The sequence below is a fragment of the Rhopalosiphum maidis genome, chromosome 1, assembly GCF_003676215.2.
Source record: "Rhopalosiphum maidis isolate BTI-1 chromosome 1, ASM367621v3, whole genome shotgun sequence".
Lineage (NCBI taxonomy): Eukaryota > Metazoa > Arthropoda > Insecta > Hemiptera > Aphididae > Rhopalosiphum > Rhopalosiphum maidis.
Window position 1 is genome coordinate 73756651 of NC_040877.1, and position 24506 is coordinate 73781156.

Genomic DNA, 24506 nt, shown 5'->3' on the forward strand with positions numbered 1-24506 from the left:
GTAAAACATAGATATTAATTCTTGTCTAGTATTGAACTATAAATGTCAATTGTAAACTTTAGAGACCTTATTTTTTTGCTTTCTATGTTCTCTGGCCCACTAGATTTTCACCACTTTCAAAAAATTGGCCCCCTAGTATAGCATTCAGTTGACCAACTCTGATATAGAGGAATTTTGAGCTTTTTTATTTTTAATCATTTTGTCATTGATTCAATAAACGTATATCTATGGTTATTTGATAACTGATGTTAACTATATAAGCTTAATGTTGGCCATTGGAGCATTTTTCTCTATCAATTTTAGCATTTAAATTGCCTAGTAAAATTAATATATATCCCACTAGTATTTCCTCTACGGTTTATATTTAATGCTAACTGAATAAAACTCATATTTTTCTCCGTTCCTTTCTCTTCTGTCGGGCATGTAAGTTAACAAATGCTTTATTGAACTACGTTGCTTCTATTATTAACTCTGGAATTCTAAAGTTAATTACATTTAAGTCCTTAATTATAGATACTAAATTTTTTCACGACAAAACCGCTTTCCTCTTGTATATAATTATCAGATAAGCTGAAGAAAATTATTTTATTCCCTATTTCTATTGATCCTCGTATTATATCTTGTGTCTTGTATTGCTAATATTCCCAAATTCCCAATTTATATCTCTCAAATGTTTTAAATAATATTAATGCTGTTTCAATCTGGTAACATTTCGCATTTTTATCTGTAAAACTTTATATTGATATTTAAAACAAAATTTAGGGTATTCTATGAACAACCTATGTACACTAAAACAACTTAAAATTATTAAAATTAAATCATACAAAATATTACTGTATAAATGGTATATAAGTTAATTTTTAATTCACGTTATTATTAATATAAATGTGATTTACATTTTTAAAAATCTTTTAATAATCTCCATAACAATACCTGATTACGTACATATTTTTTTTAGGCTTATATGCTATACCTAAACATGCATTTAACAATTTTCAAGCCCGTAAGTGAGATTACATTTTATTAAACATAATATAACTTTTAAAGTATTAAATAAATCCTTAAATTTCAAATTATATATTTTAAAATTCAGATTTATTTAAAATTTCTAAAAAAATAATTTACTAATCTAACAATTTTGTTCTAAATTTGTTTGTTTTTTGTTAATTCATTTGAAAAAGACACAACTTATTTATAAATGTATTTGTATTCAGTAAAATATAAAACCAAAATCATTTAGAGTATAAGCGTAATATATAAATAAGTGGACTGTTAAAGCTAACTTGAGGAACGTAATTTTACTGAAGGGCCAATCGCCAATATATATACATATAAGGTGTAAAATCTTTGATCCACACTTCCTGTCAAAATAGTATACAGAGAAGGAATTTATGAGATCTAAACCCTAACAATATTTTTGTTAGAATAATAAATAACACATTATTTCATTCATACAAAATTTACGGGGAGGGGGGTGGGTCCAAGGTATTTGAATTTTCATTACAGCTATCTAGGTATTTATATTTCCCCGAAATGATGACGTTAAATGATATCTATTATTGGTGATAATAATTAATCATAGTGGTCGGTCGTTCAAAGAGCGTTCCTATAATAGCCGACAATCGAATAGTCTAGCTATGATGTGCATTTACAAAGATTTGAAAATAACGGCTGACTTAGTTTTGGACGTAGCTTTAAACATTTTTAAAATTCCCGCTAGATAAAATGATTGTAAATAATAAATAACGCGCGTGAATACGATTATTATTTACCCGAAAATATATAGTGCAAGTATAAATTCTAGTTATTTACTGCCAATATGAATTTTTGATGTTCCAAAAGCGCGAAGTCCTGGGCATTTCCCCCACACTCCAACATAACGCCGGCCCTGTGGTCTGTGGCCCGTGTATTCTCAGGGAGAGCAATGGCCAAACCATGTCTGCCCTTGGTGCTGCCACTAATATAAATATATCATATAATTCGTGTTTTAATTTTAGATTTTCCAAGAGTATTTGATACCAGCATTAATTTAGAACAATTCGAAAGTAAGAAGTTTTCAAATAACCGTTATTAACATCATATTTTATTGATAAATTTTTTGAAGAAAAATCTTTTTATAATATTAAAGCATTTATAAACAATATCCACATTTAGTAAATAAAAATAAAGTAATAAACAATATGTTTATTGTCTAATCTCTAATATATGCAATAAAATTTAAAAATAATAATTACAATAATTGTATTGCCCGCGTTCATTAAAATATATTTTCGTAATATATACTTGAGTTTGAGTAACTATTGTTTTATTTAAATAGGTTAAAGTAGTAAATATTATACTATAGTATATTATAACTTAAGGTTAGGGTCGGAACTTGAAAAAAATGTATACATATTTTAAAGTTAATTGTATAATTTTAATTTTATAAACATATTAAAACAAATTATTAAAAAATTCTAATTTATTTTATTATTTTCGCTATCATCATGAATTTAACTGTACCAAGTTCCCACTACATTTTAAGTACAAATCATTTATCTTGAGATTTGTTTTATATTCTTTGAACGGTTATTAAACATTTGTCAGTTTTATTTCATTCAATGAAATATATTAACCGGAATCCATGTTTTTAATAATAAAATATATAATAAATACGTATTTAAAAATAATAATACTACAAGATTGAAAGAGATAAGAATATCTTTTAAAAAAAATGTACACAGTCAATTATTTTAATACTGTAAAAATATACTCTCTAGCTAACTTAAAATTTTGTGTTATTAATGTTTCAACTTCACCCAACTGATAGGTAAGATTTATTTTTAACCTATCTAATTATTTTTTTTTTAGACACCATATCAATTTTCAACCACGACGAATTCGATTCAATTAAATTATGTATGTTTTTTTTCTATTTTAATGTATAGAATACTAAACGAACTACTAAGTTAAATAACAATTGAATACATTCCACCTATATTATGCTATTCATACTATAAAGTACTATTAATACATTTTTATTTTATTTGTTTAAACTTTGTAGTAGGTACAATTAGATTTATTGTATTTACTGTATTTTGGTAAATAATATCAGTATAGTTTTAAAATCGTATTATCATAATAGCCCTATAATCATTCGAGTATTAAATACGCAATAAAAAGAAGAATATTGATACTATTTACCTATCAATTCTCGGGTTACCCATCGAAACAATACACTATGAGTTATAACTATTATAGGTAATAGGTAGGCATATTGTATAGTGGTATTGCGAAGCCTATTTTTGGTTATTATTTATTATACTCGTATATTTAAAATTTCATAATAAACTACTATCCATAGTAAATTTTTTAAAAAAAAAACTGTAACGCAAAAATAGGCCCCGCAGACGTGGTGGCGTAACTATGCTGAATTGTATTATTAACCGTCATAAATCCACAGAAAATCCTAGCAATGACTTGAAATCAAGTGTAATATTAAAAGACACAATATCTACTTTATAACACTTATGCTAATAAGTTAATATTAGTTAATATAATATGACGTGTCATGTGAAACACGATTAACAGTATATATAGGTACTAAATGGCCGACATAGTTTAAGAAACTTGTATGATGAATAACTGACAATTTTTTATTATTATGTATTTATATATTGTATATTTCACTAGCTATATAAGACAACTTTGCAAAGAAGAATATAATAAAAATAAAACACAATACTATATCGGTATATTTCGGTTTACATATTAGTATGTCTCAGTAAGTACACGGAAAAATCGGCATCGATGTAGGTACCTCGCTTTATAAACTTATTCGACCGAGATGGGCAATCCGCCTTTGGCTAACTTATATCAGTTTTTTTCATCATAATATGTTGTCTAAACAGTAAGAATAAAATCAGTACAAAAAAAATCATTCAATTTTCGTGAGCCAAAACGAAATCCAAGTAAGCCACCTGATAAGCCACCCATTTGCTATACCTATAAGGGTTGAAAAATGAAACAAAGAACAATCCCCCGAGTAATATGTGTACAAAATATGGTGTCAATTTGACATTTTTCAGTAGTTTTTTAAATATATAAACCCTATACAAACGTACAATTATATTTATATAATATATAATAAAGTAGATTATAGGTAATCAAAAAATTACAATTATAATTTTTCAGCTTACTTTCCAAGACTAGCTGAAAATCATGACACTTATAAAGCAAGAATGATCAAGTTAGGTAAGATACTTTTTATCTTTTTAATTTTCATAAATGTTTAATTATGTATTTTTGGATTTTACTTATTTTCTGACAGAAATCTTAATTTTAGTTGTATTATTTATTATTTTAATATTATTTAGGAATTTGTTTATATTCTATAAACAATTAAAATTTAAATATTTTACAACAAAAGTAAAAATTGTAATAAATCTAATGTTATCAACATAAGCTTATACATTTGGCATACGGTTTTTTTATTGTTATCTATAATGGCAATATTAATATTATTTTCTTGATCTATTAACGTTCTTTAATGTAGTACGCTTAATATAATATTATATTAGATATAAAACCATTCACAAATAATTAAATATATAACAACCCTATTGTGGGTAAAATGCAAATATATTTTAAACATTTTTTTTTTTTTTTGAAATACTATAATATGAATACTATGATACAAATTATATTGTTTTCAAATTTGAATAATCATACAAACTGACCTACGGTTACATTACTTTATAGTCTACATTTTATAGAGTTATATTTAACACAATATTTAGCTCATTAGACAATATAATAATATAAACATTGCTTGATTTTTAAATATAACTAAATGATTCTATGAAGTAAAGATTGTCATTTTAAAATAAAATGAATATATTAATTTTAATTTTCAGGTTTAGGGGTTATGAATATTAATCTCTTTACTAGTTTTAAAGCAAGTAAGATTTTTTTCAATTACTATAGTATAATATAATATATAATTTCATAGTTTTATACTTTTATGTAAAATATTAATTACCTATATATATATATATATATATATATATATTGATATAACCTAATTTATATTTGTAAATTATAACATAGAGTCCTGTCGATATACTTTAATTGTTTATAAGTAATATAGATAAACTAAACAGATTCCACCAGCTTCCTTTTGTGAATAATAAATTGATAAAATAATATTCGATAAAACGATGGGATCGATATTTTTCTATTTTATGCATTATTTTAATATTATAGTGCTCGTTGTACCTTACAATATAGAAACGTCCTGAAACTATCACGCATTTTTTGTTCGAATTCTTATTTATTTTTTTACAATCCTAATATGATATTTATTATGTACTCGAATAATATTTATGAATACTTTTAAATAATGTTGTACCTATCCATTAAGCCAAGCTATTATCCAAAGCTATTGCATAGGTACCAACGGTAGATATTCAATATTGCTGTAGTTCGTAAATACACTTTAATTGGAAGGTATTAAAAGATTATTATAGTAAAAAATTAAAAAATTTCAGTTTATCCAAATCCAATAACAGCTACAAGTTATTCAAAATACAAAGAGTTATTCAAAAGCAATTCAGGTATATTATAATGTTATATTATAAAGAAACATATTAATACAATGTATTCAGATTATTTGAGTTTATTATTAGAATAATATTACAAAATATTCTATTCATATTTCATCATTTGTAAATAACATGTATTACGTAAAGTATACATTACCTCTATAGTTTATAGACTATAGAACAATATTACTTTATTAGCAGTACTATAAACATAAAGATACTGCAAATAATATTAGTAACACGTCAAAATTTGACGGTAAAAATATCCCCGATAAAATAATCCAAAAACAAAATACCCCGTGTAAATATTAATTCAAAATTTAAACCTCTTTTATAAAATTGTATAGATATTAATGCAATACAATTATTATTAACATTTGTAGAACACAAAAAAATGAATTAAACAATGTTTAAATAGATATCAAAATATCTATATATGTTTTTCGTCAAAAATAAATATACCAAGTGTTATGTGTTATTGATTCTAAATATTTATTTTTATTAGTTTTATTGTATCATTTTATAGCAGCATTAACTGTTTGTCCAAATTGTTATATTTTCACCTTTGTTTTGGTTGAGGTTCTCTTCGTTTTTCAATGTTGGCCTGCTGCAGACCTTAATCTCGTTTTAATATATTAGGTTTTTCTAAGTTCTAATCACAACTTTTATAATAAAGTTTAATTTTCTGAATTATTATGTATGCGGAATATTTTGTCATAGAATATTTTTGCGGGGATATCATTGTTTAGGGATATTTTGACTGGGATAAATGGTCGTGGAACTAATAATATTATGCATTAAATATATTTGTTTAATTTTCAATTGTTTGATATTTTATTCAAAATAATTTCTAAGGTAACCAGTCTGGAGACGTACAACTTGCTGACAGTAAGTTTTTTTAATACATAATAGAATATTTTTACGGGGATATCATTGTTTAGGGATATTTTGACTGGGATAAATGGTCGTGGAACTAATAATATTATGCATTAAATATATTTGTTTAATTTTCAATTGTTTGATATTTTATTCAAAATAATTTCTAAGGTAACCAGTCTGGAGACGAACAACTTGTTGACAGTAAGTTTTTTTAATATTACTTCATTGTCGTACGTTCAATTTTCTCATAAATTATAAATATATAATAATAAGTCTAATCTATAGTATATGCATAAAAATAAAAATGTGTTTGTTAGAAAAGTGTAAATTTCATAAAATTATATGGTATTCATAAACTTATTTTTATATTTCACAAATTATTCATGTGTTATCAGAAAATAGATGCAATAATATGTCATGTATAAATTTAAGTTATTCATAAATAGTTTATAAAATAATAATTGTAAAATAGTAAAAAGTTATAGTGAATAATTATATTTTTAGTTAACGATAATATAATATATAATATCTTTGCTTTAATTAAGTACAATTTTTCTATGTATCAAATTTCACGTTGCAACCTCTCCCTTCAATTAAACTATCATACTTTTTGACAAATATTTAACATGTTAATCGATAGATATTGGCTTAAACGTAAAATTTAAAAATTCAGTGTTGAGAGAGCTATATCTATGTGCCTCTAATATAATGAAAATTAGTAGGTATTTCCAGTACGAACGAATTTCTTTAGATCTTTAAATAACTTAAAACAAAATATTTTACTTATAAAGATGTTGTAACAATATTTTAACGAATTAATTTTTCAGTACGACACATTATGACTGAAGAAGAGTTTAAAAATAGTATACCACACGGTAAATTGTATTAATGTATTTTTATTACAGTTTTTTGCAAAACAATTACAACCTTCTTCTTCTTCTTTGCAATCGACCATTAAGATCGTATATTCAAACATACATCTTGCATTCCACTCTATCCATCGCTATGACATTCCATTCACCCTTTGAATCTATTGTTTGTACGTCCTTCCTGACTTGGTCTTCCCGTCTTAGTCGGGGTCGTCCTAAGGGTCTCTTTCCTTGAGGAGTCCCACATTGAACCATTCGTATTAGAGTTCCTTCTTTTCTCCATGCATGTCCTGCCCATTGGAGTCTCCTTTTTTTAATTTCTCTAATTATATCAGGTATTTGGTACAACTGTTTAAGTTACTCGTTTTTTCGAATTCTCCATTCCCCTATAGTATCATCTATACACGGTCCAAAGACTCTTCTTAATATTTTTCTTTCAAATATCAGTAGTCTGTTTCGATCTGATTTCCGTAACGTCCATATTTCACAACCGTACATTACCACTGGACGGATGAGGGTACGATACAGTTGTATTTTGAGGTTCTTCGATATCGTTCTCGCCTTTAACAAATTACTTAGTCCGTAGTAACATTTATTACCGGATTGGAGTCTTTCTTTTATTTCAGTAAGTTCATCGTTTTTTTCTGTCAAAATTGATCCCAGATATTTTAACTCTCGCACTCTCTGAAACTTGTACTGTCCAATTTCTAAAAATGGGTGGACATAATCCGCGAGCTCTCCTCTCTGCATGATTAGGTACTCCGTTTTCTTAGCATTTATTTCTAAACCTATTCTTTTTGCCGTATCTAGAAGTTTTCCCACTTGCTCCCTGAGATTTTCCTTATTTTCCGCAAGTAACACTATGTCGTCTGCGTAGGCCAATACTCCTATTATGTAACCTCCCAAACGTACTCCGTTTTCTTCAATACGGCTCTCCCTGATGACCTTTTCTAACGCAATATTAAATAGTATGGGTGACAGAGCAACCCCTTGTCTCAAACCAGTCGATACTGATATTCCTTGTAATAAAATATTGCCAACTTTGATCTTAATTTCCGTGTGTAGGATGTTTGTTTTTATCAGATTAATTAATTTCTGGGGCAATTTGAACTGCCTTAGTAAATTCAACAAAGATCCTCTATGTATGCAATCATACGCTTTCTTGAAGTCAATAAAGAGTAAATGTACTTCTCTGTTAAACTCCCACATTTTTTGGAAAATTTGTTTCAGAATAAATATCTGATCCGTGGTGGATCTATTTTGTCTAAAACCCGCTTGATAATCTACTAAAATATCTTCTGCCCACGGCTTAATTCTGTTTAATATACATTTGGATAGCACTTTGTAGGTAACGTTTAATAGAGCGATACCTCTATAATTATATTATAATTATCACACAACTGCTTATCTCCCTTTTTGTGTATAGGGTATATCAACGCTGTTTCCCATTCCTCCGGAATAACTTCTTTTTCCCAAACTTCTTTTATTAGCTTGGACACATATTCAAGCAAGCCATTTCCCATATTTTCAAATAACTCTCCGGGTATACTATCCTCTCCGGGAGCCTTGTGGTTCTTTAAGTTTCTTATATGTTCTTGAATTTCCTCCTTACTAAGTAAATTGTATTAATGTATTTTTATTACAGTTTTTTTGCAAAACAATTACAACCTATTGTTATTAATATTTTCTAATAATTCTTAAAATATGTATAATACATTTTTGATAGTTATTAAATTTCATAGCAAAATCTTGAATTGAAAAATGATTTTTAAAACAATTATTATATACGCACAAGTTTAAAATAAAAAATTAGGGATATATTTACATTATAAATATCAAATATAGTAGTTACCAATTTCTTTTAATTTGATTACCATCAATGTTTCAAAACAAAAATATGCCATTCCATACTCATTAAGAATTCACTATTTATTATTTTAAAGGTTTTACATACCTTAGTAACATTTTGATTAGATTCATAAGATAAACATTTTTTTTCAGATTTTCCGAAACTATTTGAAAGTTGGGAAACTTTTTGTCAAACAAGACTAAATTTAAGTAAATAATACTATTTATATTTTATATTATGAAGTTTATTTATTTATGTGAAATGTATAAATTACTTGTTCTTTTATATATTTTATTTCAATTATACATGAATCCTATAATATTATCATTATTTAATACATTTTCTACTCCTTGATGTATATATATACTAAAAATGAATTATATGAAAATATATTTTAAGATAAACAAACAAGCAGATTAATCAACGATAGTGGAGTTTTCTCTGAGAACTTATTCAACGATATGAAAACTGGTACAGTTTAATAATCGTCTCATATGACGCATTAGTTGTTCTTAAATTAATAAATGTGATGGTTATTTATTCATTTTTTTTTTCTGTGAACAGTTTTTTATCCAATATTAGGACAAAAGTTGGTATCATATTTAATGTTTATTGAAAGTATAAGTAAGTTAATAATTATTTACTTACTTACATTTTAAAAATATTATATTTGTAAAATAGTTATTAAATATAAGTGGTAGCTTTAAACACCATATAATAAACAAATATAATATAGGGTATGTATTATATACTATGTACTATGTATAATTTCCAATAACCACTAAGTAATAACTCAAATCAGCTTAAGTAATCCTTACGCATTACAATAGTTTTTTTTTCAATTTTAAATATTAGAAGTATAAAATAATATAATATTTTTTTGATTTTTATCTCTAGGGTCTTAACAATAATTTATATAATCCTTTTTAAATCATATAAGCATAATCAACCTTTTCTTATTCTTCAATAATACAATTATTCAATATCTGATTTTTAAATTTTATTTTGAAATATATACTTCAATAAAAGATCATAAATGGTATTTTTTTTACTACTTGCTTAAGAATAGTGTCTTATGAGGATACAAACACCTGTTTTTTATACTAGAAACTTTCTTTTTTACTTTAAGTTATTTAATAAAGTAGATAAATTTGAATAAGTAGTTATAGATTCTGAGCAAAGCGATAAATAAATTTATCTAACAATTAACAATGATGTGTGTGTTTTTATTTTGTATTCTATTTACTGTCAATACTTTTTTAGAAAGTAAAAATGCTTTGATTTTCAATAATGGAGGTGATTTTTGAAGTTCTACGCAAATCCAATTTTTGACAAAATCTATTTTGTTTTTTCTTTTGGTGTAACTCAAAACGAATAACCGTAAAATTTTTAACAAATGTTTATACTATCATTTTCTACTTACGATAAATTTTTCAAAATAATTCAACCATTTTTTAAATCATCTATAGGAATGAGAAATCTTCTAGTTTTTTTCTATAAATAACGATTTAAAATTATTTGTTGGATTATTCTTTAATAACTTAAATATCTAAATACTTAAATAACTTAAAAATATGGGTTTAAAAAACATAGCATGAAACACATACTAAGTTATACAGTCTCACCTCTAAATCGTATTTTTGTACAATAATATATCATTTAATTCAAATTTAACACACTCATAATAGTAACCCACTTGAATCGTAATATATAGTCATACAGCAAAGCGATATCCCTGTTTATACTAAAGATAAAAGTACTTAGAAATAGTTTTACAACAATATATAATATATTTAAGGTTAAATCTACATTTTATTATATTTGAACAATTTAAAAAATATATAATTGCTAGTAGAATAATATTAATTATTACAGTTTTCAAATTACCGTAGCCATAATGTAACCATGTTTTCAAAATTTATCATTATGAACTTGTTATCCGTAACGAATACAATTAATTAACTTGAAAACTATTTGTTTAAATCACGGATTTGATATTTGATACATCAACATTTTCAAAAAATATTATCTACTAAATAATTTGCAGTAGAAAAAGGAGGTTTCTATTGTGGTAGATTTACATTTTTGAGTATATTAAATTATTATAATTAAAATTAACATTTTCTGAATCGTTTAATAATAACACGGTGGTCATAAAATATATTATAACGTTTCATTACTAAGATTTAGTTATTTTAAACTTTTTCTCGACATTATAATAATCAGCTGGTTGACTAAATAATATTAAATATGTACGTAAAACGTTCATATTATTTAAAAAAATATTAATTGTTATTCAATAATTATCATTTTAGTTATTTCCGACATTCTAAATTGGAATGATCACTTTAAAAATGCAATATTGTGTAAGTTAATTTAAATCGTTGTTATCTAAGAATTAGATTATTTATTATATTTTATATGGGGTAATAGAAATAATTCAAACTACTGAATCATAGCATATTGTAGGTAATAATAATATGTGTGGTTTATGTATGAATAAATTGCGTTATAAAGTCAAGTACATTTTATTATTAATTCAGATACGTCGTACGTCTTATACCCATATTACCATTCGACCACCTTATGAAATATTATTATTTATTTTAGTATTGTTAGAATTGAAGATTTACAATTACAATTAATTAATTAAAATAAATTTTTGTTTTGTAGTGTATCCAAAGTTTTTTGAAAATATTGACAACTACAACGAACGCCTTCAAAATAATCCATTAGGTTGGTTATTCGTAGATATTTACAAATATATAATGTAAGAGGACGTCATACGTGCTGTCTTCTTTTTTCTAACGTACATCGTAGCAAATTTGAGTTTAGCAGAATCTATTTTATTCTGTATGCTTTAATAGTAGATTAAATTCACTCATTATTCAATTTGAAAGTAAGAATAATATTATCTAGAGCATCACGTAGGTTTTTATTGATATTTTAATTTTAAACTGAGTTATAGCTATGTAAAATATTTTAACTTTTAAATGCTCATAACTCTAAAATTAAAATATCGATAAAAGCCTACGTTATTACCTAGATATTATTCTTAGTTTATAAGTCTATTGATTCTAATATTAAAGCTAACTGCATAAAACGGATTCTGCTGAACGCAAAATTGCTATATTGTACGTTATAAATAGTTGGAGACGACATATGCGGGTATGACAACCTCTTAAATTTTTATCGTAATTAATATTATTATGATAAGCAAGCAAATTAGGTATTATAAAATATTAATCTAACAATTATGATTTCAGAATATCTAAAATTAGATACAAACCAGTTCCATATATTTTTTCAAAGTGAGATTTTTAATTTTTGTTTTTTTTTTTGTTTTATATATTTTATCACTTTTAACATAAATTAAAATCAGTAATGTGTAATACACATGTATTACATCTATAATACGTTTAATTTAATTAATAAGACACATAATATATCATTAGAAGATTGTACTCAATAGTTTTATTTCAGCGTAGTAATCTTATTGTATTCTTTTGAAATTAATTGATTTTACAAGACATTATATTCAAGTATTAAAATTCCACTATTAAATTTAAATAATTTATAAAATCTATAATTGCCTAACATAATATGTATAAATACCTAATTTTTTCATAATGAGTAAGAAAAAATTTAAAAAAATACTTAATATTTAACTGTTTTTATTTTAAAACCATAAATGACATTTTTTAATAACAATTGGTTAAGCTATTATGTTTATTCAAACTAAAGCTTTACATTTTTTAACGAATATTTTGTATGGTAAAAATTATATACATTTACTATAAATGGGAAACAAAACGAACTGTTTTAATTATTCTTTTAGTATTACCATTCCCATATGAATCGTTTCCACAGTATAAGATAAGAAATGCAAGTACGTTATCAAAATCGCTCAATTTGTTTTATTAGTCTATATAATATATTATACTATAGTACACTATTATATCTTTCAACAATTTAAATTAAATGTTTACTAGTTATTAAATTCACATTAAGTTGACGTCAAAAGTTAGGCATTATTTTATAAGTAAGATTTCACTAATAAATAATTATACTCTAGGCTAGGAAGTAGGAGTCACCAATTTCTATATAGATCTATTTTTAAACTTACCAAATTTCTCGTGATCCAAAAAATGGTCCTTTCACACATTAACAATTAAAAAAAAATACAAATTATATTTAAATTAAATGATTTTTATTAATATACTAAATTAAAATCGCGAAAAAAGCTATTAAAGAAAAAATATTATGTAATTTTTAACTTGAAAATTACTTTTTTTAGTATAGCCAAAGCGAATTACGTAACGTGACTTGGAAAAAAGAAAAATATTATTAAAAAAAAAAAATTATAAAAATATAAAATGTAATGTAAAAACTATATTATATATTTTATGATTACACAACCGTAAAAACGTTTCCGAGTCCGGATGAAGTCCGCCAATTGGTGACTCTGGCTTAGGCTATAACACAAAAATTAACCAAAATATATGTTTATATATTATGCATTTTAATTTTAAATTTTAAACACGCAAAAATTATATCAAAAAGATAAAAAGTTACGATAACTATACGTTAAATAACAAAAGCTTTTACTTATTTATTCAAGTATACCTACATATATTTAAAATTATTAAACATAAACAATTAAAATAATAATTTAACTTCTTCAGAAATAATTTAATTCCATCCACATAAATGATTTTAATTAACTATGTTTTGTATTTTTAAAAATTAAATTAAAAAATGACAATGATGGTAACGTATCTTTTATTTAGATCCAACATTAATTTTAAGCGAAGAAGAATTCTCATTTTACCAACAAGGTTAGTTTATTTATCAGAGTAAATATACAATTTTAAAAACAAAATATCCACAAGAATAATGCAGTGACTATTTTTTTTTTAAATATTTTGTACAGTTGGTACTAACATTAAAAATTACTCATTAATCATGATGTTTGATAAATAATGATAAAATAAATAATTTTAAAAATACAATCAACTAAATGTGCTAACTATTATTATTTTTTAGTTTTTCCACAAATATCTGAACCATACTCTAAGTACTCATCTCGATTGAATAATGAAATTTGTAAGTTTTTTTTAATATCTTAATAATTTGCATACCATTATGCATATTTTTATATAAGTAAATAGTAAATACCCATTATAATATTATATTTATTTTCAACTTTAGATTATAATTCCATTATGTCGTTACAATTGTTTAAACTTTACAAGGGATGTATGTATAATTTATTATAATTATTATATTAAGTAATGTCAACTAAAAATTTAAGATTTTTGTGATCACAAATATTTCTTACGGTTTAGAATAGCGAAGTAATTGTTTACCGACACAATACCATAATTGCATATTATTACGGAACTTTTTTACTTTACCGGACACCCTATTTGTGTAGTTAGACATACTTAAAAATATGGTGAAGTCAAATTTTGGCAGCTGGAGTTAATATTTAAAAACGGTGGTACAAGCATAATTCTTCGCTTAGGCTTAATTTTGAAGTTATAGCCATTTGAAGTTTGCCAATTTGCTTGCGTTACTATTATTAATGATAATTAATTATTATTATTGCGATCGAAGCCGGTAATCGTATGTTAAATTAACTTAGGTTAGATTAGATTGTGGTTGGATTTAGTTAGTTCTTAGGCCTTTGGACCTAAGACATTTTTATTTGATAATCTTAAATTGTATTTAAGCTTTTGGAACATTGTAACCTTTCCAGTTAAAAGCTAAGTATGACAAGTAGTATATAGTAGAGTATCGATTATCTGCACTAATTGTAACCCATGGTGATGGGGTAAGGATAATCAAAGAACCATTAAAAATAAAGTTAAAAACTGATTTATTGTGTGAATAACGATAACGTATCTATAATATAATAATATGATACATTATAGTGAACACGATAAAAATAACATAACGAATGATAAACTAAATTAAATTAAAGTAAAAATAAATTTTTACCATAATTTCGTAGTGTGAATAATCGACACTACTGCTTATACTTGTTATATAAGACAATATAGGTCGCGTTATACAAAATATATGTTATGTATTGTGTTTAAATTTAAAAACTTATAAAAACGAATATTATAACATTAATGTAAAACAACGGTTCCCAGCTTTTTATTTCTTCAATACACCTAAACGTAATGTTTTGCTAGATTATAACACTCATTATAACTTTAAACTTATTTCACATAACTACTCTTAAAATGTTTAAATAAAAAATAACATTTTAAATAATAAATAATAAAGTGTAAAAATATATATATTTGTATATATTGTAATAAGATATACACAAAAAGAAATGAATTATTTTACTTATTTAATGAATAAATATACACTTAAACCGGACAAAGTTCAATGCCCACCATCACCACAATCTACCATATTATATTATAATATATATTTATATATAGGTACGTCATATTGTATTCTATAATCTGCATTCTATATACTCTATTTCTATATGATAAGTTGATAGTTAAGTTTTCATTTTTAACAGCATATATTGCACTTTTCCAAAACAAATCCTTTTAAATAAAAAAATTAAAAAATTTTCAAAAATTACTCAATTTTGTTCGTATGCTCTCTTGAGATCATCTCGCGTACCCCAGGTTGAGAATCACTGATGTTAAGTATATCGCTGTAATAAAAGCGACAAAAATTACAATATAATGATTAGATTAATAAAATTAAAGATATTTTACATGTACCTATAACCTATAGGTACTGAACTAGTGAAACTAAAGTAGGTGCAAATTTGCGATCTACCAGACTTTAACTTAATCCCGTTTACTTGTTCGGAATTTTTATCGATATTTCTCTCAATAAAATAAAATATTAACCTGGCAGAAAATTGAATTTATGTTTATAATCGCTTATTAAAGTATTTAATGTAACGAGAATAATTTGTTTTTTCATAGTGTTACCTCAAATAGATGAAAGTTACGATAAATATAAAAACCGCTTTGTTTCGGAATGTAAGTAATTTCTAATTAATTTTAATATTCATATAAATATCGTTTAATACAAAATGTATATTATATTATTTTTTATCACGTACTTGTTCAACTAATATTCAATGCACCTCACAATTATGCCATAATTACTAGTTTCCGCAAATTACAGTTGTATGATAGATTAATATCAATCGTATACAATAATATATGTGTAGCAAACTAGCAGCTGTGTGTAATAAAATATATTATGATATGTATAATACAAATATAGATAATTAAAATAATGATTTTAACATATATGGTTAATAAAATAAAATTGAATTTACATTTAAAATTTAACATATTGTACAAAACTGAATTATTAAAACCGTAATTTATTAGTGCAAAAAATTAGTGATAGCGAAACAAAGAACCAGCTATCATTCTTCGTCCAACATATGCGTAAGTATTATAATTAAATGCGCACAATTTTATATTATACAGCATACATACAAATGTAATTTGAGAAAATCATATTTCTAAAAAAAGATTGTTATTGTATAAATTGAAAAATCCAACCAACTCTCTTACAAATTAGTCTGCATTAATGGTTTATTTAGTTCTAGCATTCACACTTTGAAAATAATTTTGATTTGCCATACTATGTATAATTAGATGTAACGAATAGCACAAATAAAATATTTCACAATATTATAAATAACTCTTAATTTTGGATTTTTTTTTTTTAGACTTTAATGCTATGAATTATGAAACATCTAAAGCCTTGAATACCAAAACATCTGGACCAGCTATGACCTACGATGAATTTAAATTGTTCAAAGACAGTGAGCATATTTGTTTAAACACGATATTTAAGTCTAAAATAAAATTACCAAATAATCTATTCTCGAAGCACAGAATAAACAGAAGGAAATTAAAAGAAATTATACATGAGTTCATATTTTCTATAATTTGCTGTTCCAATTTTGATGAGATCAAATTTAAAAATACTTTGAATTAAATCTGAATTAATTTTATAGATACTGACAATTTCACTAAATGGAGCGAATATTTTATTCATTTTATTTAATTAACATATCGCATTAGCTTTTGATACGATTGGTAACAGAAAAATACCTAAAATATTCAACGACAAAAATCTTTTTACATGCCCAAATGAGAAAACCAAGAATAATAATAGTTGTCCACATACCTACTAAAGTACTAATATAAAATTAGGTATGTAAACAGATAAAAAGTGGGTTAATCGTGTTAGGAAGTTTGTTTTCCCAGATGAGTGGTAAACTGAGTTCCAAATAATTGGATGAATATTGGGGCTATAGAAGCAGCCAAACGTATGTACGGAGTAAAACCTAATATTTTAGGACTTTAGGTAACGTTCACACACCAAATACGCGTGCATTTCAAATGTATAATATAATTAGATAAAATAATTTATTACCGAGTCCATATGTGAGTGAACGCTGCCTTGTGAAATTGAGTACGAAAATCTTAAACGTGCTAGGCAAATTGAATCCCGAGTAACAATATAATTTAATTTTTCGAAAAAATGTTTTTTAAATAATGACGACATATACACAAAAAGGAAAAGTCTCTACATTCGATGTGTATACTATGTAGTCGCTTATTAGTGATTATCAATTACCGATTTGCCGATAGTACTTAGAACCTAAACCTAAAATTATCAGACTTTATTATCTGTTTATTGATTATCAACAAAATTTATCGTCAAACATGACTGATGACCATGACGAGTGACGACTAGTCACCAGTTGTAGTTCAAGTGTTTGACTTCAAAGTCTAATGCAATGAAAATTACGGTCACCCTCAAAATTATTCTCTATATGTGATAATCTGTACTTAATCGAAATATACATTTATTTTAATTGATTTAGGTTTACCAATGCCAGAAGAATTGCGTGAAGATTATATATTCAGAATAAATAAACTTGGTAAACTGTATTTAATAATAATAATATTATGGTTTCATTGTTTTAATAATTTGATTAATCAAAGAGAATATTGTTTTATTGAATATTGAACTTTATTAACCTACTTACTATTGATCAATTTATAGGTAATATTTTTTTCAAATATTTCGCACTAACTAATCCTTTATTTTTAAAATTTCTATTATTTGCTGTTATAAGAATAAAATATATTATTTATATAATCATTATTTATGTACGTAATTTCACTTATTAAATAGTAAAAATCAATTTAAAAACTAAGATATTATAAAAATTGAAAACACAATATTTATTTATTGTATTTATTTATTTTATTTACATTATAACCAATGTAGGTAATGTAAAGTTGTAATTATGATTGACAGTATACAATGGTGATAAACATCAATATAAAAATTAAAATTCGATTTAATTTTAATTATATTAATAATCCTGCATTATTTCATCAGGGTACAGGCCAGTTGAACTATTTTAAGGTTGCAATCGCACACTCTGTCATCCCCCCCCCACAAATAATGTCCCTGTATGTAATTAAAGTAAATAATACATTTATGATTGGCCGGTTAGTGCAAAAGTAATTGTATTTTAACTTAAGATAAACTATAATTTTCCGAATACATTTTAAACAACTGTTCAATAAAATGTATCTTAATTAATAGCGGATATGGCAAAAGAAAATGACAAGGTTCCACCTGAAATATTACCCTTTGAGCTATTTGAAAATTTAAAAAGGAGTAAGTTATTTTAATAAATATTAAAAAGTGAAATATGTATTTATAATATTAACGTGTAATATTGAATAATTATATGAGTAACTGTAGTACCAGTACCTATTCAATTGAATTTTATTCCTGAGTATAAATTTGTTTTTTTTTTTATCATTTATTAAGTATTTAAAAAACATTGACTACATTTTTTTTTAAATTTAACTTAACATTTTCCTGTTTTTTAGTTTATCCAAATCAATCAGATACAGATTATAAAATTTACCTTAATAATATGGAAAATATTAATGGTAAGTATTTTTATATAAGTATAAATAATTAGATTTCATCTCAAAAATTGAATACCTAAGTAACTATGAATCAATTTTTCAGTAAAATAAAATATGTTTACATTTATTGATAAGAAAATATCATAAAATAAACTTAACTTTAAAACTTACCATTGAATAATGAGGAAATATTAACAATATAATAAGTAGATAATCAACAAAATCAAACAGTATTCATTTTAAACGATTTTAAGAGAGCCTTTTAATGTAGTGAGAACCTCGCTATGAGGTAGCCTGTTATAGTATTATATCCAATTATGGAAGACATGAAAAGGAATCAGCACAATAAAATATTGTCACCATTGTCCTATGTTGATGATAATAATGTTAATAACGATTTGCGAGGAAAAATTTAAACTTTTTTAACTATACTTTTTATTAATAACTTCTGAGAGAATAATAATTTTTATTTTGTTTTATAGTTACACCGGTATCGGAAAATACATTTAATTCATTGGTCGAAGGTAAATCATTGTCATTAAATTTAGATGGTTTATAGATATAATTAATATACAAATAATAAATATATTAAAACTTCAAGTATTTGTTTATTACATTATATGTAATTATAATGTAGTAATATAAAAGTTAATAAAAAAACAATATTTTTAATTTATAATAAACTTATATCATAAATTTAAAAAAAGCGGGCAAGTGGGTATCGCTCTGTTGTATAGTAGAGATGGAGAGTAGGTCACTATAATGAATGTGTTATATTTGAATTCAATGATAGGTATCATTGTATGCGAAAAACGATTCTAAACGGAGATGATTTATTAGTCTAGAATATAATTTCCTAAGCTTTAGGGACACAAAAAAAAAAATTTGAACATGTAATAGTAACAATATAACAAAACAAAACAAATGCACATACCTACTGAAATAGTATCTGTTTATAAATAAAAAAAGTATTTGGCCAATATACCACTGAAGTGTAACCTCATGTTTGTGTTTCAATTTTATGAATTTTCAATTTAAAAATTGCTAAAATTCCGTAAATATTTGAACTTTAAATGCTTATAAACAAAAAATATGACTAATGATTTTAGATTTTGTTTACTACGATAAAAGTAAAACTTATAATAAACCTTATATTAAATTTTAAACATTTTTTGGATAGCCAAATTTTTTTTATCGGCATTTTAAGAAAAAAAATTTAGAAAAGTCGAAAATTTCAATTGTCTATAAGTAGCTCAAAAAAAAATTTAATCGTAAATATATAACTATAATATAAACATTTGGTGAAAATTTCAAGTATTTACAATGATTTGTTTTTGAGTTACAGCAAAATCAAAAAATCGATTTTGTCAAAAAGTGATTTTCCGTAAAAATTTCCGTTTTTCCGTTATTTTTCAGGATTTTCCCCGACGCTTTTGAATACTACTGGAAATTTTTTACTTTTGACCCCCCCCCCCCCAAAGTACCAACTAGATGAATTTTCCTATTCAAAGAGGGGCTGAAGTCAAAAATCGAAGCATTATTACTACTCCAAAACGTGATGACAGACACAAAAATAAAAAAACACACATCTTTATAAAATCAATACATTCATCACTCCATTCAGAATCTAAAAAAAATGATGAAAAATGATTAAAATTTAACAGTTTAATTTTACGAGTTAGCAGCCCAAACTAATTCATAATTTATTCAACCAGCTCAGACTTATAAAGTTTAACATAGACCTACTTAATTTAAGAACAAATATCATTTATAATAAAGTATTTAGATGATTATCGTCAACGATATTTCTCGTTAAAATGTTTATTCTTTTCACGTATTTGAGTAATAAGTTATTTCTGTAGAACAAGTACCTACCTATATAGTTACAGGGTAAGCTAAAACAGCTACCAAAATAGTTATAGAAGTAGGATGAAGTATGATAGAAATTGGATTTAAATTAGTTTCGTCTAGTAAACTTATGAAAACCATATTTTTCAATTTAACTGATATTTTTATTTCTCCACGCATTATAAGATCATAACATACTTACTATCCAATACAATTATAATTGTTCAACGTTATATACATTATACTTGTATAGAATATGATACCCAACTTACTACCCGAGGACGCTGGTCAGCTCCCATTTCGTCGAATTTATTTTTCGAGTAACTTAATATAACTTATAAATTACAAATTACATATTTATTAATTAAATTAATATATTATGTATTTACAATTACATACGCCATTATTAGGTACCTTTTATAGTCATAAAAAAAAAAAATCTATAATTACATGATAAATATAGTCTATAGGTAAAATAAAAAGTTTTTTTTTAAACTAGTTAAAATTATTCGTTGTGTTTAATTAAATAACTAACATTGTCCAAATAATCAATCCATTTCTTCATCTGCGGAGGGTCGCTTAACACTCTTTCCTTAAGCAACAAATTTTTTGTTCGAGCTTAGTGTATTTATTATACGTTTACATTTTTTAAACTTATTTTCCACATTGGAAAAGTTTCATATTATCCTAAATTTTCAGAATTCACATAGTACAGTATTAAGATTGTCAAATGCTAAATATTTCACTGCGTCTATTTACTACTTATCACTTTATAAATCACAAAATGCATAACCATATTTTAATGCAAAAACAAATTTGAGAATTATACATCAAAATGGGATAAATTTGGCACGACCCGGACGCTATCAGTCACTTCGCCTGTAATCTTTTAACATACTTATACATTATTCTTCATATTAAGTTTAGTATTAAATTGGACACTATTTATGTCGTAAATCGTAATACTATAGAATTATCATGACCATTGACCTGTAAACTTCATAGAATAGAAGAATGCAGCGGATATATAAGGAGAAGTGGTGCAAATGTCATACTTGACCACCCACTATTTCATAATTTGAAGAGAGATTCGTTAAACAATTTTCAAGAAACATGGATGTCTGTTTGGATAACAATTTTTAAGATGTTCGGCCAGTTTGTTATACATATAATATTGTTTATAATGGGAGCCAGTTTATTGGTAAAGAGCCATTGAAATATTCAATTTGATTTGTTAGTCGACTAGGTTTTAAAATTTAATGACACAATTAAATAATTTCGGACATTTACGACGTAATAAAGAAGAGAGTTTTATTGAAAATCGGTTTCCGTATAATATTCCCATTTATCCTTATTATATATTTTTTGGTTCTTCCTATTTTTATAATGAATATTAATTTTTTTTACTATTGACCTCCAAATTATCAATAAGATGAAGAGAAAATTCCCTAAAAATTGAAGATTATATCATTTTTTTATTTTTATTAACTAATCCAAAATGTTCTTAACGATGACAGACTCAAAAATAACACACATCGTTTTAAAACCAAATTCAGTGGCGTATTTTCAATTTGGGGGGGTGGTCTAATAAATCCGACATAATATATATAGGTACTGATATAAAGAAATAGTTTTCAATAGATTATAAGAATAAAAAATAGTTGTTTTATTATATTATTTCAGAGTACAAAATTCAAGCGTATTTTTTTTTTACAATTATTATTGATGTTTATCTAATACGAGTATTTTATAAAGTGGTAATACATACAATACAAGGAAAAGTTTAGTTACGCGCGGCGGCGGGTTTTTGAGCGTTCGACCGCGTCCGTTGGCTAAAGCTATATTTTATATAAATATTTTGTTCACGGGAAAAACTGTATCGTCCGCGCGTGACTACATAAATCGGGGTTTGCAAATATGTAAGAATTTTTAGTTTTTTTTTTTTTAGAGGTTCTGGGGGGTCCAGTACCCCTGTACCCCCCCCCCCGTAAATACGCCACTGAAACCAATACATTAATCACTTTGCTCAAAATCTAAAAGACAAAATATGGAATAAAAGAAATTATTTATTTTTTTTAGTTGCAAAATCTATGATTCTAAATCGTTATACAGTTTATGAAAAAAGTAAGTTTATATTTTACTCATAATGTTTTGTGTACATTTACTATATTCAATTACATTATCAATTACCAGTTCTGTAACACGAAAACCTAGGACATATAGGCATTTTTATTAGGTACTCCCTATGACTTAGTAAATGATAAAGGGTAATCGTCAAAAATATCCTACAAATACAGATTGTACAACATGGAAAATGTTTTACAATCTATTATTAATATGCCCGAAAAATATTTATTTATATAATTATCAATTAACAAAAATACGTTAAATTGTAAAATATTATGATATTGACGTTTTTATATTATTTGCCTTAATGTAATTATTTCGACAGGAATCATATAACTATTATTTACAATGTTTGTATATAATCATTAATGTACATTAACCCTAAATCCGTCAGATAGATTTATATAAATGTCATACTAATTTATTTAATTTCACCATTTGATCGATAAAATCAAATTATCACCTATTTCATAGTAAAAAATTCGTACTTTATAACAAACTTTTCCCGAAATAATATTTTTATCGAGAAAACATGAATTAACTCTGTTTACATAAATATGTTTTTGGTCTGAGTTAATGTTACCATACATCCCGGTTTGACCGAGACTATCGGTTTTGAATTCAGCGACAAAGTGTTTTGGAACGGTCAATTATCCGAGAATCAAACTTTAAAAATTTGTTTACATTTTGTCTTTTATATTACGTCCCGACTCGTCGATTCATCCATCAGCACAGGAATGAAAACGCGATGTATTAAGTGTAAAAAAACCTTTATTTAACGTTAACTTGGAATATAAAAGTACAATACCTAATATTATGTAAAATATGAGCTGGTGAGCGGTGTTAGGTACAACTTGACTTCAAAATACTGATAAATAAGACTGTGAATGGTGTTACGACCTGCCTCTGAATGTCTCAAATATTCCTAATCGACCGTCTGTCGAACCCTTGCATCGGTTTCCCTCATATATGATAGGATTCACAAAGAGTGGTGATCATCGTGTTGACGACTCTACTATTACAAGGGGTCTCGTAACATTATTTAGTATGCTTGTCGGCCCCTTGTCCGTAGGACATGGAGTTTCGAATTTTCCAAGAAGAGGCGTGTGATTATACTTAAATGGTTAAATTTAATACAATATTCACGCTCTTCGTTCTGACCTCAACATAATATCTACTTGTATTTTCTAATTATTCGATAAAAACGTGTCACCAGTCACCACACCTCACAATATATGTGTGTTATAATATCATTTGATGATTTATGCATTTACTAAACATTTCTATAATAGTAAAACAATATTTTTGATAAATTATATTTTATCATTTATTAATCATTTTGATCAGGCTGATTATTTAATTGATTGAGAAAATCCATATTAAA

The 24506-nt window shown here is 25.2% G+C and overlaps 1 protein-coding gene across 2 annotated transcripts in view; it reads left to right on the top strand.

The window, feature by feature from the left end:
• The window catches only part of LOC113560587, a 110818-nt gene that overhangs the window by 84275 nt on the left and 2037 nt on the right, over nucleotides 1-24506 (top strand). For both annotated transcript variants that reach the window (XM_026966561.1, XM_026966562.1), the window contains 27 exons: nucleotides 959-1003; nucleotides 1998-2045; nucleotides 2851-2898; nucleotides 4174-4233; nucleotides 4896-4940; nucleotides 5529-5594; nucleotides 6438-6470; nucleotides 6630-6662; nucleotides 7289-7336; nucleotides 9332-9388; nucleotides 9579-9650; nucleotides 9744-9803; nucleotides 11495-11545; nucleotides 11853-11915; nucleotides 12446-12490; nucleotides 13018-13068; nucleotides 13970-14017; nucleotides 14226-14285; nucleotides 14391-14438; nucleotides 16148-16204; nucleotides 16565-16624; nucleotides 16912-17007; nucleotides 18079-18135; nucleotides 18813-18887; nucleotides 19106-19168; nucleotides 19630-19671; nucleotides 23075-23119. In XM_026966561.1, coding sequence (XP_026822362.1) covers nucleotides 959-1003; nucleotides 1998-2045; nucleotides 2851-2898; nucleotides 4174-4233; nucleotides 4896-4940; nucleotides 5529-5594; nucleotides 6438-6470; nucleotides 6630-6662; nucleotides 7289-7336; nucleotides 9332-9388; nucleotides 9579-9650; nucleotides 9744-9803; nucleotides 11495-11545; nucleotides 11853-11915; nucleotides 12446-12490; nucleotides 13018-13068; nucleotides 13970-14017; nucleotides 14226-14285; nucleotides 14391-14438; nucleotides 16148-16204; nucleotides 16565-16624; nucleotides 16912-17007; nucleotides 18079-18135; nucleotides 18813-18887; nucleotides 19106-19168; nucleotides 19630-19671; nucleotides 23075-23119 — 1476 coding nt within the window. The remainder of the gene's footprint in view (nucleotides 1-958; nucleotides 1004-1997; nucleotides 2046-2850; nucleotides 2899-4173; nucleotides 4234-4895; nucleotides 4941-5528; nucleotides 5595-6437; nucleotides 6471-6629; nucleotides 6663-7288; nucleotides 7337-9331; nucleotides 9389-9578; nucleotides 9651-9743; nucleotides 9804-11494; nucleotides 11546-11852; nucleotides 11916-12445; nucleotides 12491-13017; nucleotides 13069-13969; nucleotides 14018-14225; nucleotides 14286-14390; nucleotides 14439-16147; nucleotides 16205-16564; nucleotides 16625-16911; nucleotides 17008-18078; nucleotides 18136-18812; nucleotides 18888-19105; nucleotides 19169-19629; nucleotides 19672-23074; nucleotides 23120-24506) is intronic.